Source organism: Oncorhynchus keta, chromosome 5, assembly GCF_023373465.1.
Source record: "Oncorhynchus keta strain PuntledgeMale-10-30-2019 chromosome 5, Oket_V2, whole genome shotgun sequence".
Lineage (NCBI taxonomy): Eukaryota > Metazoa > Chordata > Actinopteri > Salmoniformes > Salmonidae > Oncorhynchus > Oncorhynchus keta.
Window position 1 is genome coordinate 22,749,445 of NC_068425.1, and position 17,518 is coordinate 22,766,962.

At 42.9% G+C, this 17,518-nt stretch overlaps 1 protein-coding gene across 1 annotated transcript in view; it reads right to left on the reverse strand.

Moving 5' to 3' along the window:
• Positions 1 to 14,178, reverse strand: part of LOC118384722 (serine/threonine-protein kinase SBK1-like) — a 29,813-nt gene extending 15,635 nt beyond the window's left edge. Inside the window, exons 1-2 of the mRNA XM_052519136.1 lie at positions 13,936 to 14,178; positions 8,829 to 9,067 (exon numbers count right to left, since the gene is read on the reverse strand). Coding sequence (XP_052375096.1) covers positions 8,829 to 9,015 — 187 coding nt within the window. The 5' untranslated portion in view covers positions 9,016 to 9,067; positions 13,936 to 14,178. The remainder of the gene's footprint in view (positions 1 to 8,828; positions 9,068 to 13,935) is intronic.
• Positions 14,179 to 17,518: the final 3,340 nt, after the last annotated feature.

Below are 17,518 nucleotides of genomic sequence, written 5' to 3' on the forward strand. Positions count from 1 at the left end.
AGTGGTTTTGTACATGATTTAGGTCTAATGACAACCCAGTGATAGTGGTTTTGTACATGATTTAGGTCTAATGACAACCCAGTGATAGTGGTTTTGTACATGATTTAGGTCTAATGACAACCCAGTGATAGTGGTTTTGTACATGATTTAGGTCTAATGACAACCCAGTGATAGTGGTTTTGTACATGATTTAGGTCTAATGACAACCCAGTGATAGTGGTTTTGTACATGATTTAGGTCTAATGACAACCCAGTGATAGTGGTTTTGGACATGATTTAGGTCTAATGTCAACCCAGTGATAGTGGTTTTGGACATGATTTAGGTCTAATGACAACCCAGTGATAGTGGTTTTGGACATGATTTAGGTCTAATGACAACCCAGTGATAGTGGTTTTGTACATGATTTAGGTCTAATGACAACCCAGTGATAGTGGTTTTGTACATGATTTAGGTCTAATGACAACCCAGTGATAGTGGTTTTGTACATGATTTAGGTCCAATGACAACCCAGTGATAGTGGTTTTGGACATGATTTAGGTCTAATGTCAACCCAGTGATAGTGGTTTTGGACATGATTTAGGTCTAATGACAACCCAGTGATAGTGGTTTTGTACATGATTTAGGTCTAATGACAACCCAGTGATAGTGGTTTTGGACATGATTTGGGTCTAATGACAACCCAGTGATAGTGGTTTTGTACATGATTTAGGTCTAATGACAACCCAGTGATAGTGGTTTTGTACATGATTTAGGTCTAATGACAACCCAGTGATAGTGGTTTTGTACATGATTTAGGTCTAATGACAACCCAGTGATAGTGGTTTTGGACATGATTTAGGTCTAATGACAACCCAGTGATAGTGGTTTTGGACATGATTTAGGTCTAATGACAACCCAGTGATAGTGGTTTTGGACATGATTTAGGTCTAATGTCAACCCAGTGATAGTGGTTTTGGACATGATTTAGGTCTAATGACAACCCAGTGATAGTGGTTTTGGACATGATTTAGGTTTTGGACATGATTTAGGTCTAATGTCAACCCAGTGATAGTGATTTTGGACATGATTTAGGTCTAATGTCAACCCAGTGATAGTGGTTTTGTACATGATTTAGGTCTAATGACAACCCAGTGATAGTGGTTTTGTACATGATTTAGGTCTAATGACAACCCAGTGATAGTGGTTTTGGACATGATTTGGGTCTAATGACAACCCAGTGATAGTGGTTTTGTACATGATTTAGGTCTAATGTCAACCCAGTGATAGTGGTTTTGGACATGATTTAGGTCTAATGACAACCCAGTGATAGTGGTTTTGTACATGATTTAGGTCTAATGACAACCCAGTGATAGTGGTTTTGTACATGATTTAGGTCTAATGACAACCCAGTGATAGTGGTTTTGTACATGATTTAGGTCTAATGACAACCCAATAGTGGTTTTGTACCCAGTGATAGTGGTTTTGTACATGATTTAGGTCTAATGACAACCCAGTGATAGTGGTTTTGTACATGATTTAGGTCTAATGACAACCCGGTGATAGTGGTTTTGGACATGATTTAGGTCTAATGACAACCCAGTGATAGTGGTTTTGGACATGATTTAGGTCTAATGACAACCCAGTGATAGTGGTTTTGGACATGATTTAGGTCTAAAGTCAACCCAGTGATAGTGGTTTTGGACATGATTTAGGTCTAATGACAACCCAGTGATAGTGGTTTTGGACATGATTTAGGTCTAATGACAACCCAGTGATAGTGGTTTTGGACATGATTTAGGTTTTGGACATGATTTAGGTCTAATGTCAACCCAGTGATAGTGATTTTGGACATGATTTAGGTCTAATGTCAACCCAGTGATAGTGGTTTTGGACATGATTTAGGTCTAATGTCAACCCAGTGATAGTGGTTTTGTACATGATTTAGGTCTAATGACAACCCAGTGATAGTGGTTTTGTACATGATTTAGGTCTAATGACAATCCAGTGATAGTGGTTTTGGACATGATTTAGGTCTAATGACAACCCAGTGATAGTGGTTTTGGACATGATTTAGGTCTAATGTCAACCCAGTGATAGTGGTTTTGGACATGATTTAGGTCTAATGTCAACCCAGTGATAGTGGTTTTGGACATGATTTAGGTCTAATGACAACCCAGTGATAGTGGTTTTGGACATGATTTAGGTCTAATGACAACCCAGTGATAGTGGTTTTGGACATGATTTAGGTCTAATGACAACCCAGTGATAGTGGTTTTGGACATGATTTAGGTTTTGGACATGATTTAGGTCTAATGTCAACCCAGTGATAGTGGTTTTGGACATGATTTAGGTCTAATGTCAACCCAGTGATAGTGGTTTCGGACATGATTTAGGTCTAATGACAACCCAGTGATAGTGGTTTTGTACATGATTTAGGTCTAATGACAACCCAGTGATAGTGGTTTTGTACATGATTTAGGTCTAATGACAACCCAGTGATAGTGGTTTTGGACATGATTTAGGTCTAATGACAACCCAGTGATAGTGGTTTTGGACATGATTTAGGTCTAATGACAACCCAGTGATAGTGGTTTTGGACATGATTTAGGTCTAATGACAACCCAGTGATAGTGGTTTTGGACATGATTTAGGTCTAATGACAACCCAGTGATAGTGGTTTTGATCATGATTTAGGTCTAATGACAACCCAGTGATAGTGGTTTTGGACATGATTTAGGTCTAATGACAACCCAGTGATAGTGGTTTTGGACATGATTTAGGTCTAATGACAACCCAGTGATAGTGGTTTTGTACATGATTTAGGTCTAATGACAACCCAGTGATAGTGGTTTTGGACATGATTTAGGTCTAATGACAACCCAGTGATAGTGGTTTTGTACATGATTTAGGTCTAATGACAACCCAGTGATAGTGGTTTTGGACATGATTTAGGTCTAATGACAACCCAGTGATAGTGGTTTTGTACATGATTTAGGTCTAATGACAACCCAGTGATAGTGGTTTTGTACATGATTTAGGTCTAATGACAACCCAGTGATAGTGGTTTTGGACATGATTTGGGTCTAATGTCAACCCAGTGATAGTGGTTTTGTACATGATTTAGGTCTAATGTCAACCCAGTGATAGTGGTTTTGGACATGATTTAGGTCTAATGACAACCCAGTGATAGTGGTTTTGTACATGATTTAGGTCTAATGACAACCCAGTGATAGTGGTTTTGGACATGATTTGGGTCTAATGACAACCCAGTGATAGTGGTTTTGTACATGATTTAGGTCTAATGTCAACCCAGTGATAGTGGTTTTGGACATGATTTAGGTCTAATGACAACCCAGTGATAGTGGTTTTGTACATGATTTAGGTCTAATGACAACCCAGTGATAGTGGTTTTGTACATGATTTAGGTCTAATGACAACCCAGTGATAGTGGTTTTTTACATGATTTAGGTCTAATGACAACCCAGTGATAGTGGTTTTGTACATGATTTAGGTCTAATGACAACCCAGTGATAGTGGTTTTGTACATGATTTAGGTCTAATGACAACCCGGTGATAGTGGTTTTGGACATGATTTAGGTCTAATGACAACCCAGTGATAGTGGTTTTGGACATGATTTAGGTCTAATGACAACCCAGTGATAGTGGTTTTGGACATGATTTAGGTCTAATGTCAACCCAGTGATAGTGGTTTTGGACATGATTTAGGTCTAATGACAACCCAGTGATAGTGGTTTTGGACATGATTTAGGTCTAATGACAACCCAGTGATAGTGGTTTTGGACATGATTTAGGTTTTGGACATGATTTAGGTCTAATGTCAACCCAGTGATAGTGATTTTGGACATGATTTAGGTCTAATGTCAACCCAGTGATAGTGGTTTTGGACATGATTTAGGTCTAATGACAACCCAGTGATAGTGGTTTTGTACATGATTTAGGTCTAATGACAACCCAGTGATAGTGGTTTTGTACATGATTTAGGTCTAATGACAATCCAGTGATAGTGGTTTTGGACATGATTTAGGTCTAATGACAACCCAGTGATAGTGGTTTTGGACATGATTTAGGTCTAATGTCAACCCAGTGATAGTGGTTTTGGACATGATTTAGGTCTAATGTCAACCCAGTGATAGTGGTTTTGGACATGATTTAGGTCTAATGACAACCCAGTGATAGTGGTTTTGGACATGATTTAGGTCTAATGACAACCCAGTGATAGTGGTTTTGGACATGATTTAGGTCTAATGACAACCCAGTGATAGTGGTTTTGGACATGATTTAGGTTTTGGACATGATTTAGGTCTAATGTCAACCCAGTGATAGTGGTTTTGGACATGATTTAGGTCTAATGTCAACCCAGTGATAGTGGTTTTGGACATGATTTAGGTCTAATGACAACCCAGTGATAGTGGTTTTGTACATGATTTAGGTCTAATGACAACCCAGTGATAGTGGTTTTGTACATGATTTAGGTCTAATGACAACCCAGTGATAGTGGTTTTGGACATGATTTAGGTCTAATGACAACCCAGTGATAGTGGTTTTGGACATGATTTAGGTCTAATGGCAACCCAGTGATAGTGGTTTTGGACATGATTTAGGTCTAATGACAACCCAGTGATAGTGGTTTTGGACATGATTTAGGTCTAATGACAACCCAGTGATAGTGGTTTTGATCATGATTTAGGTCTAATGACAACCCAGTGATAGTGGTTTTGGACATGATTTAGGTCTAATGACAACCCAGTGATAGTGGTTTTGGACATGATTTAGGTCTAATGACAACCCAGTGATAGTGGTTTTGTACATGATTTAGGTCTAATGACAACCCAGTGATAGTGGTTTTGGACATGATTTAGGTCTAATGACAACCCAGTGATAGTGGTTTTGTACATGATTTAGGTCTAATGACAACCCAGTGATAGTGGTTTTGGACATGATTTAGGTCTAATGACAACCCAGTGATAGTGGTTTTGGACATGATTTAGGTCTAATGACAACCCAGTGATAGTGGTTTTGGACATGATTTAGGTCTAATGACAACCCAGTGATAGTGGTTTTGGACATGATTTAGGTTTTGGACATGATTTAGGTCTAATGTCAACCCAGTGATAGTGGTTTTGGACATGATTTAGGTCTAATGTCAACCCAGTGATAGTGGTTTTGTACATGATTTAGGTCTAATGACAACCCAGTGATAGTGGTTTTGGACATGATTTAGGTCTAATGACAACCCAGTGATAGTGGTTTCGGACATGATTTAGGTCTAATGACAACCCAGTGATAGTGGTTTTGGACATGATTTAGGTCTAATGACAACCCAGTGATAGTGGTTTTGGACATGATTTAGGTCTAATGACAACCCAGTGATAGTGGTTTTGTACATGATTTAGGTCTAATGACAACCCAGTGATAGTGGTTTTGGACATGATTTAGGTCTAATGACAACCCAGTGATAGTGGTTTTGGACATGATTTAGGTCTAGTGACAACCCAGTGATAGTGGTTTCGGACATGATTTAGGTCTAATGACAACCCAGTGATAGTGGTTTTGTACATGATTTAGGTCTAATGACAACCCAGTGATAGTGGTTTTGTACATGATTTAGGTCTAATGACAACCCAGTGATAGTGGTTTTGTACATGATTTAGGTCTAATGACAACCCAGTGATAGTGGTTTTGTACATGATTTAGGTCCAATGACAACCCAGTGATAGTGGTTTTGTACATGATTTAGGTCTAATGACAACCCAGTGATAGTGGTTTTGTACATGATTTAGGTCCAATGACAACCCAGTGATAGTGGTTTTGGACATGATTTAGGTCTAATGTCAACCCAGTGATAGTGGTTTTGGACATGATTTAGGTCTAATGACAACCCAGTGATAGTGGTTTTGGACATGATTTAGGTCTAATGACAACCCAGTGATAGTGGTTTTGTACATGATTTAGGTCTAATGACAACCCAGTGATAGTGGTTTTGTACATGATTTAGGTCTAATGACAACCCAGTGATAGTGGTTTTGTACATGATTTAGGTCCAATGACAACCCAGTGATAGTGGTTTTGGACATGATTTAGGTCTAATGTCAACCCAGTGATAGTGGTTTTGGACATGATTTAGGTCTAATGACAACCCAGTGATAGTGGTTTTGGACATGATTTAGGTCTAATGACAACCGAGTGATAGTGGTTTCGGACATGATTTAGGTCTAATGACAACCCAGTGATAGTGGTTTCGGACATGATTTAGGTCTAATGACAACCCAGTGATAGTGGTTTTGTACATGATTTAGGTCTAATGACAACCCAGTGATAGTGGTTTTGGACATGATTTAGGTCTAATGACAACCCAGTGATAGTGGTTTTGGACATGATTTAGGTCTAATGACAACCCAGTGATAGTGGTTTTGGACATGATTTAGGTCTAATGACAACCCAGTGATAGTGGTTTTGGACATGATTTAGGTCTAATGACAACCCAGTGATAGTGGTTTTGGACATGATTTAGGTCTAATGACAACCCAGTGATAGTGGTTTTGGACATGATTTAGGTCTAATGACAACCCAGTGATAGTGGTTTTGGACATGATTTAGGTCTAATGACAACCCAGTGATAGTGGTTTTGGACATGATTTAGGTCTAATGACAACCCAGTGATAGTGGTTTTGGACATGATTTAGGTCTAATGACAACCCAGTGATAGTGGTTTTGGACATGATTTAGGTCTAATGACAACCCAGTGATAGTGGTTTTGGACATGATTTAGGTTTTGGACATGATTTAGGTCTAATGTCAACCCAGTGATAGTGGTTTTGGACATGATTTAGGTCTAATGACAACCCAGTGATAGTGGTTTTGGACATGATTTAGGTCTAATGACAACCCAGTGATAGTGGTTTTGGACATGATTTAGGTCTAATGACAACCCAGTGATAGTGGTTTTGGACATGATTTAGGTCTAATGACAACCCAGTGATAGTGGTTTTGGACATGATTTAGGTTTTGGACATGATTTAGGTCTAATGACAACCCAGTGATAGTGGTTTTGGACATGATTTAGGTCTAATGACAACCCAGTGATAGTGGTTTTGGACATGATTTAGGTCTAATGACAACCCAGTGATAGTGGTTTTGGACATGATTTAGGTCTAATGACAACCCAGTGATAGTGGTTTTGGACATGATTTAGGTCTAATGACAACCCAGTGATAGTGGTTTTGGACATGATTTAGGTTTTGGACATGATTTAGGTCTAATGTCAACCCAGTGATAGTGGTTTTGGACATGATTTAGGTCTAATGACAACCCAGTGATAGTGGTTTTGGACATGATTTAGGTCTAATGACAACCCAGTGATAGTGGTTTTGGACATGATTTAGGTTTTGGACATGATTTCTGTACATGGTTTCTGTACAGCACTTTGAGATATCAGCTGATGTACGAAGGGCTATATAAATAAATTTGATTTGATTTGATTTGATTTAGGTCTAATGTCAACCCAGTGATAGTGGTTTTGGACATGATTTAGGTCTAATGACAACCCAGTGATAGTGGTTTTGGACATGATTTAGGTCTAATGACAACCCAGTGATAGTGGTTTTGGACATGATTTAGGTCTAATGACAACCCAGTGATAGTGGTTTTGGACATGATTTAGGTCTAATGACAACCCAGTGATAGTGGTTTTGGACATGATTTAGGTTTTGGACATGATTTAGGTCTAATGTCAACCCAGTGATAGTGGTTTTGGACATGATTTAGGTCTAATGACAACCCAGTGATAGTGGTTTTGGACATGATTTAGGTCTAATGACAACCCAGTGATAGTGGTTTTGGACATGATTTAGGTTTTGGACATGATTTAGGTCTAATGTCAACCCAGTGATAGTGGTTTTGGACATGATTTAGGTCTAATGACAACCCAGTGATAGTGGTTTTGGACATGATTTAGGTCTAATGACAACCCAGTGATAGTGGTTTTGGACATGATTTAGGTCTAATGACAACCCAGTGATAGTGGTTTTGGACATGATTTAGGTCTAATGACAACCCAGTGATAGTGGTTTTGGACATGATTTAGGTCTAATGACAACCCAGTGATAGTGGTTTTGGACATGATTTAGGTCTAATGACAACCCAGTGATAGTGGTTTTGGACATGATTTAGGTCTAATGACAACCCAGTGATAGTGGTTTTGGACATGATTTAGGTCTAATGACAACCCAGTGATAGTGGTTTTGGATAGTTCCAGATGGTGTGTCCTTTTTGTTAAAAGAGCGGAGGACAAACTGTGCACTTTGGTGGCTTGTGTATGTCTTTATTCCACTAGATGTAGGAGGGTCATTTGCTCACCCCCACACTTTTGAGTTTTGAGCAGATGGTTGACATTTTGGCTTGCATTTTATGTCACAAAGGTTGAAAAGATTTGCTAAAATGCGTCATTTTGTTAAGCAATCTGGATGGGGTTTGTGCTTCACTGCTATTCTGAAACCAGGGACACCGCATTCACTGTAATTATGGTCCACAACTGAATTCTTTAAAGAGTTGAGCGATCTAAATACTTCAAAGATGTGTAAGATTACTGTGACCGTGGAAAACATGTAAAAAAACACATTTTAGATGGAATCTGGAGTGAATCGAAATGTTCTGATTGTAAACACTGATATAAAACCCCAGAATTTTTCATTTCTTTTCACATCAGCAAGCAATGTTTCTGTTTTGTTGAGCTCTGTTGATGGTCTGTCTGGAATAGACCAACTGACATGAATATAACACATTGGTTATTCTCAATGGCGCAGGTAGCTTCCATCAGAGACAAACTCACCCCTGATTTTGTGGATGACCAGGTCCACCTTCCCATAGGTGCCCTTACCCAGCTCCCTGATGACCTCATAGTACTTGCTGATGTCTAGCTTCTCCAGGTTCTGGGCAGCAATGAGCTGCAGCTCCTCCAGGATGTCGTTGGAGGCGCGGGACCCAGACCCGTGGGACCCATGGGGAGAGGAGCTCATTCTGCCTGGGAGAGATGCCTGGAGCACAGGGATCTGGTGACTGCTGTTGTTCCTAAAGAAGGTAACAGGATGAGCAGGAAGGAATGCCAGGTTAAAGAGAGATAGGCACGTAGCCTATACAGTGAAAATGGTGGATACACCAATGGCTTTTTGTGTCTCACCTCTCTCTACACACAGAGAGACACACACCTCGCTTATCGACAACATCAAAGACAATGAGTGTTTTGTATCCGAGACAAATAAGCTCTTATGTAACCATTGCATTCTGCATTAAACACAGATCTACTTTCCGCTGTGTGAAGCCCCTTTCAGGTGACCGAGATCACAGGCCTCTGTTTCCACCCAGACAGTGCTGAGGAACACACAACCACTGAAGAGGAAAGAACAGAGACAACTAATTCCCTTTCCACTTCACTAATCAGTCACTCGCACTCTGGATTCAGATCATTTGGCTATGCTTCTTCTGTTACTCTTCTGTGCCCTCCAAAACTTTGGAGGGCACAGCTCCTGTTAGAGTTCTGTGAGATCCATAAAACCTTTAGTCTAGGTCTGAGCCTCAAATTACTCAGAGCATCAACTCAACATTCACTTGCATGGAAAAGGAGAGACACAGCGACAACAGTGGTTCATTCTTGACGGGCACATTCATTATCTTGCCTGCCGGTGAAATTTTGTCAGCTCAGCTCATTGCAGATCTGTTTCAGTCGGCCGTCTGATCCAAGACCATGTAACGACAAGCCAAGAAACACTCATTTGCAATATCCTTTCTTTCATCACCCAGGCAGACAAATCTCTGAATGACTGAATGAACTTCACGGCCCTGATGGTACAGCAGAATTGTGCCATCTCTCATTAACGAAGATAAGAATGTGTTGAATGAGACAGGATCGAGAGACATCCTGTGGATAGTCCATCTGTGTATGCCTCAGGGATGGTTCCACAGTGTGTGTGTGTGTGTGTGTGTGTGTGTGTGTGTGTGTGTGTGTGTGTGTGTGTGTGTGTGTGTGTACTTATTTTTCTGTGAGTTTGTGCATTGTACATGTGTGACAATTCACTGAGGGGGCGGTTTCAACAGGGGAGCCAGCTGGCTGTCCATCAGAGCAGTACTATGACTACTAGCAGCAGTCCAGTCAGCATCCCACTGACGAGGTTATTAAAACAAACAACAGCCTAGGCAGCCCAGTCCCGTTTCTCTTCTACATATGAAGATGAACCAGCGCCTCAAACACACAGACACACACACACACACACACACACACACACACACACACACACTCACTTCTGCATGGTTTGTGTCATATCAAAGAGCCTAGAGATGAAAGGAGAGTCAAACAGTGGTAATTAAGCTCTGCTCCTCTGCTGCAGCCCTGACTCAGCCCCACAGCAGCCACCAGGCCCGCTCCCTCGCTGCTCCCCGTCCCCGCTTCCTGCCCCCAGTCCCCATCCCCGGATTATTCATGCCCCCAGTCCCCGCTTCCTGCCCCCAGTCCCCGTCCCCGGAATATTCATGCCCCCAGTCCCCGCTTCCTGCCCCCAGTCCCCGTCCCCGGAATATTCATGCCCCCAGTCCCCGCTTCCTGCCCCCAGTCCCCGTCCCCGGAATATTCATGCCCCCAGTCCCCGCTTCCTGCCCCCAGTCCCCGTCCCCAGATTATTCATGCCCCCAGTCCCCGCTTCCTGCCCCCAGTCCCCGTCCCCGGAATATTCATGCCACCGCTATTGCCAGGAGGACCTCTGGGAGCACCAAGCTCTGTTTGTCACACAGATAGAGCACTGTGACCACCGTGCCATGTCTTCTCTCAATGGGATTCAGCTCATCTGTATTCAAAGCACAGACGGAGCACAGTTTGACTGGTGTACCTTGAGTCACAGCCCTCATCCCCACCCCTCCTCCTTCTGTATCCCCATATGACGCTGGTCTTTGCATAACACACTGGAGAAAAGGTGGTCGATGAGGATTGGTGACTGGAGGGCCCAAGGGGCAGTACTGCATGTGGGGGAGGGGCTGGGTAGTACTGCAGATGGGGGAGGGGCTGGGTAGTACTGCAGATGGGGGAGGGGCTGAGCAGTGCAGTGAGAGGCCTGGACACTGAGGACATTTTTGTCACCTTTCTGCATGCAGCTCACAGCTCATAGAGGGCAGACAGGCAGGCAGACAGGCTGTAGTTAATTGCTGGCGATGCCAGGGATATTGACTTACAGTCTGGGTTCTATGTGACTATAGGTAGGATACGTGACAACCCGTACAAAGTGCTGAGCAATGGTCAGTGCTGAGCAATCTGCCTCCTGCTCTCGACACTCACACAAACACACCCCACACAACAGAAAGAGCAGCACAGCAAGAGCTGCCTTGGCCAGTTGATCAATGCTGACTGCCAAGGTCCATTCTTGAGTATTTACACCTAATAATAATGTCTAATGTTTAATCAATAGATTTGGGAGTAAAGAGGTAATCCACCTACAAAATGTTACCATCACTGTAACATGAGCCGGAGTGTGTCATTTGTAGATATGCAGTGTAAATTGTGCATCTCGAGCTTTGTTAGTAAGATTTGATGTGATTAAGTACGATTTTCTAGAGGGGAAACAACAATGTAAATGACTGATTAACATGTCAAAATCTACACAAATCAAGAGACTGACTGTGAAATGGGATCACAGTTTTGTGATTTATTCTTCATGGCACTGCTTGTCTCCCACAGTTATGATGTGGATGATTGCCGCCCAGTCCCTGATTAAATGAGGAGTCTGGCACTCTTATAAACATGTCCCATGTCCTCTGTAACACAGATTCACTGCCTTGTCTTGCTTAGCCTTTTAGATTCAAATGGAAACTGTGACATGGTCTTTGATGTTGTAAAATGTATTCACCCATGGATGCAACACAGCATCCATCTACAGTGGATTGTGTGTGCATAGCATGTTCTCTGTGTTGTTGTTCAGTGCAGTAGGTATTCCAACAAAGGTATCACAGTTACTTAGAGAAGTCCTACTACAGCTTTACAGGACGGAAGGCCGTTGATGCAGTGAGATTGCAATTTGAGTTCTGCTGGTCTGGTAGATAGTTCAATTACCTGGGCCATTGACCATGTTGACAGGCTGTTGGAGTTTGTCCTAAACCCAAACAGAACATCCAGCCAATGTACTGTTTTCTTTCTTTAACTACGGAGTGGGGGCCATTCGCCTCTATTTGCTGTAAATGTTTGAACGAATCTAACACAGCCCATTTTACCATCCTCAAAAAGTACATTGTCCTACATTTCCAAACAGCTAGGGGGTGTGAATATAGTTTTGTGTGTTTGTATAGTACCAGAACTAATGTGCAGAATAGGTCAGCCTGTGTGGAGGGTGCTTAGGTTGTCACGACTCATAACACCTATGAATAATAAGGGTCAACATGGTTTATTTGGTGTTGTAACAGTGAGCAATTTAGACCAAAAGATAGAACAGTGCAGAACAGTGCAGAAGTCCTTCTCCTGGGGTCTGTCCACTGGTAAAATTGGCTATATCCCAAGGACTAGGTGAACTGGGTGCCACTGTTGTTCCCTCTCACAGTCAAGGAGAAATGACAGACAGACTGGCACCTTGATGCCCTTAGTGTATTATTGTCCAATACAAACAGGTGAATGCCAGTAAGAAAACACCCACAATGCCCCCAAACCAGCAGCTCTCAAATCACAAAGCTCACAATTTGAACGATATAACGGTACATCTAGAATTAAGTTTGCGTCGTAAGAGAGGGATGGGTTTCTGTTGTCTCTGACAAACCATTCAAAATCACCAGAGGGGTTTATCCAACCTCCACCAACAGCAAAGACAACTGTTTTCACTCACATTGCTTACATAACACTGTCACTGTCTGTCTGAGAGGAAAGCCATCCAACCTGCTGCTCTGGGTAATGCTGAGTATCTTAATATGATCCCCATTACATCTACAGTATGGTCAGTGAGGGACACTTCACAGAGAATATAGTTTGCATATGCTCTGAATGCTACAGCTGTTTCTCCATCTCACACTGCTATAAGGCCAGTGTGAGATGAAGCTGACAAAGGCAAAGGTTAGAATAGATATCCTCTGAACGCTCTGGCTAAGTGACCACAGAACACACACACAGTCTTTGGATCACCTGTCCCAGCACAGACAAAGCATAGACACTATTATCGTCAGACGCTATTATCTACAGCTATTATCTACAGCGTCTGACGAGAACAATGACATGTTGTGTCTCCAGGAGGATTCATATGGAACTTTACTGTAGGTGTTAAAAGAAAAGAAAAATAATTTGTGTAAAAGGTAAATGTGTGTGTGTGTGTGTGTGTGTGTGTGTGTGTGTGTGTGTGAACAGACAAACAGATAAGGCACGGAGGAGAGGAGCATAGGAACATCCACACCAACACACACCAGTTTACAATGACAGATGTAGCACTTGAGCGCATCATATCCATTTCAAATGGCCTTCTGCACAGGTATGTATTAATAGACATAAATATCACTGCAATTCATTGGAAGGCTATTTCACTATGATGCTGTCAAGCCAAATGGCTTCAGCCATAGGCTATCATACCCATTGTCCTTCTCCTACTGTTGACTATACTGGTCTCAGGCTACATGTTACGATGCCGTAGAGGTATTAAATAATAGGTTACAGTAAGACAATAATGCACAACAAATAACAATTTGAGAGATGTAAGCACACAATTTAAACCACCAAGCTAATTCTAAACCATATGTTAAAGCACATCGACTTGCTTGTAAACATGCCATTACGGGATGAAAACAGACCAACAGGAATAATGAATGTGTGAAACATTATGCAAAATCATCAAGCAGGTCTATAAAATCCAAATAAAAGCACTGATAAATTGAAATGGTTATGATCCAACCAACAATGATGATTCCTTGTTATCAATGTCTCTTACCTCTCAGATTGCGCTGCATGCAATAGCTGGTGCTGTCATTCCGTTCAGCAGAAACTTTAATTGTATAGCTGGATAAACCGTTACAGGACTGGTCTGATTTTCTGTGCAAAATCGTATCTCTGAATAGTGCAGATTCAACGCTTTGTTACCGATATGCACAGCGGCGCACAATAATATCACCTTGCTGGTGCTTCTGTCTGCTTCGTCAGTACCTCTGTCAGACTGTCTTGCCCTATTGTTTCTTTCGGCCTACGGCTGCTAGATGCAACTACCGCCAGGCAGCGAGACTGCATTAACGCCAGCCCTCCGCAGCGGCGGTCCAATCGGAGAGCAGAGCGAAGCAGCAGCGGCGCGACATAAGGGAGGGAGGGGGTCTTGTGTCTCCATACAGATACCCAACATTCTCTCTCTTTGCGCAATGGGAATAAACAAGTAAAAACGAGTGGAGCAGATATAATGTAATGTATTTGAGTAATATTTGACCCAGGACGTGTAATTAGCCTACAAATGTGTGGAACAGGTGTTGGCATCATCAGGTGTCAAAATCAAATCAAATTGTATTTGTCACATGCGCTGAATACAACTGGTGTAGACTTTACCATGAATTGCTTGCTTATGATCCCTTCCCAACAATGCAGAGTTAAAACATAATATAGAAAATAGAAACACAAGAGGAATCAACTAAAATACATAAGAATGGAACTACATACAGGGAGTACTAGTACCAGGTCAATGTGCAGAGAGTGGGTACATATGTACAGGAAGGCAGGGTAAAAGTGACTGCATCAAGATATGGACAGGTGGACACGTGATTGACAGGTCAGGAGTTTGGACATAGGCTTTTGAAATGATGCCAATTATGGATGCTTTAGTGCAGCAGTCAAAATGGTACTGAAAGCAGGCCTATTACATTCTAGACCACCATGTCCCATGGGACAAAGAGTAGCCAAAGCATGGCGTTTGAATTGTCATTGTCAACTTCTGAATCAGAACAAGGCATGCATTTAGATTGTCAAACTTACTCAAGGAATTAATAAGTGAGTCAAGGATATTAATTTACATAATAAATGTAACTGAAATTCACAGACAGGCAGGTCAAGCAAGGTTGACCCATAGCAGGTCCATGTCAGAGGCAACCGTGCAAGACAAGTGATCATGAGTGTGGAGTGAGAGTAGCCTGTAGTGGTGATCTCAGAGAAGATGTCTCAGAGAGTTTGATTCATGGTCACAGCAGAATTCTACCATGGCAAGACCAGTAAAGTATTCCCACATAAAGATTAGTGTACTGCTGACCGTGATCTACACTGGCAGCTCTTTCCATCCTCAGTGGTTCTTCTTGACATTGAACCAGTGTAAAGCTGTGACTATGTGGAGTGAGCCAGAGACGAGAGTGGAACGGGATTCTTCTGTCGAAAGGAGAGGAGGACCAAAATGCAGCGTGGTTTAAATTCAAGTTTGTTTTTAAAAAGAAAACTATACATGAATAAACTCCAAAAACAATAAACGTGTAAACCTGAAACAGTCCCGTGTAGAACTGACACAGGAGACAATCACCCACAAACCCCAACACCAAACAGGCTACCGAAATATGGTTCCCAATCAGAGACAATGACTAACACCTGCCTCTGATTGAGAACCATATCAGGCCAAACACAGAAACAGACAAACTAGACACACGACATAGAATGCCCACTCAGATCACACCCTGACCAAACAAAACATAGAAACATACAAAGCAAACTATGGTCAGGGTGTGACATAGAGTCTGAGAGTAGGCCACTTCATTGCTGAATAGGCTAGTTCAGAATTTCCGTTTTTGCATTGAATCACATTCTCACAATCAGCATTTGCCGTTATTAGTATATTGCAAATTGCTGGCATGTGAGGGTGGAGAATTGGTGTGCTGTTCATTTGTAGATAGCAATGCACGCATATTTCAAACTATTGTGACAGGTAGGCAATTGCATCCACTCACATTTTTCCCCCAAATGCACTAAATCAGGCTGTGAATGTGACCAGAGTACTGGAGAGCATGTGCCCGAGGCAACGGCTTTCATTTGTTATATTTCTATATTCCAGACGCTATATTTCTAGAGGACAGGCTTCCCACTACGTTAGGATCCCTCTCCGCTGCATTTCTAACCGGACACAGAGGACAGGCTTCCCACTACGTTAGGGTCCCTCTCCGCTGCACTTCTAAACGGACACAGAGGACAGGCTTCCCACTACGTTAGGATCCCTCTCCGCTGCACTTCTAAACGGACACAGAGGACAGGCTTCCCACTACGTTAGGATCCCTCTCCGCTGCATTTCTAACCGGACACAGAGGACAGGCTTCCCACTACGTTAGGATCCCTCTCCGCTGCACTTCTAACCGGACACAGAGGACAGGCTTCCCACTACGTTAGGATCCCTCTCTGCTGCATTTCTAACCGGACACAGAGGACAGGCTTCCCACTGCGTTAGGATCCCTCTCCGCTGCATTTCTAAACGGACACAGAGGACAGGCTTCCCACTACGTTAGGATCCCTCTCCGCTGCATTTCTAAACGGACACAGAGGACAGGCTTCCCACTACGTTAGGGTCCCTCTCCGCTGCACTTCTAAACGGACACAGAGGACAGGCTTCCCACTACGTTAGGATCCCTCTCCGCTGCACTTCTAAACGGACACAGAGGACAGGCTTCCCACTACGTTAGGATCCCTCTCCGCTGCATTTCTAACCGGACACAGAGGACAGGCTTCCCACTACGTTAGGATCCCTCTCCGCTGCACTTCTAACCGGACACAGAGGACAGGCTTCCCACTACGTTAGGATCCCTCTCCGCTGCATTTCTAACCGGACACAGAGGACAGGCTTCCCACTGCGTTAGGATCCCTCTCCGCTGCATTTCTAAACGGACACAGAGGACAGGCTTCCCACTACGTTAGGATCCCTCTCCGCTGCATTTCTAAACGGACACAGAGGACAGGCTTCCCACTACATTAGGATCCCTATCCCCTGCATTTCTAAACGGACACAGAGGACAGGCTTCCCACTACGTTAGGATCCCTCTCCGCTGCATTTCTAAACGGACACAGAGGACAGGCTTCCCACTACGTTAGGATCCCTCTCCGCTGCATTTCTAACCGGACACAGAGGACAGGCTTCCCACTACGTTAGGATCCCTCTCCGCTGCACTTCTAAACGGACACAGAGGACAGGCTTCCCACTACGTTAGGATCCCTCTCCGCTGCACTTCTAAACGGACACAGAGGACAGGCTTCCCACTACGTTAGGATCCCTCTCCGCTGCATTTCTAACCGGACACAGAGGACAGGCTTCCCACTACGTTAGGATCCCTCTCCGCTGCATTTCTAACCGGACACAGAGGACAGGCTTCCCACTACGTTAGGATCCCTCTCCGCTGCATTTCTAACCGGACACAGAGGACAGGCTTCCCACTACGTTAGGATCCCTCTCCGCTGCATTTCTAAACGGACACAGAGGACAGGCTTCCCACTACGTTAGGATCCCTCTCCGCTGCATTTCTAAACGGACACAGAGGACAGGCTTCCCACTACGTTAGGATCCCTATCCACTG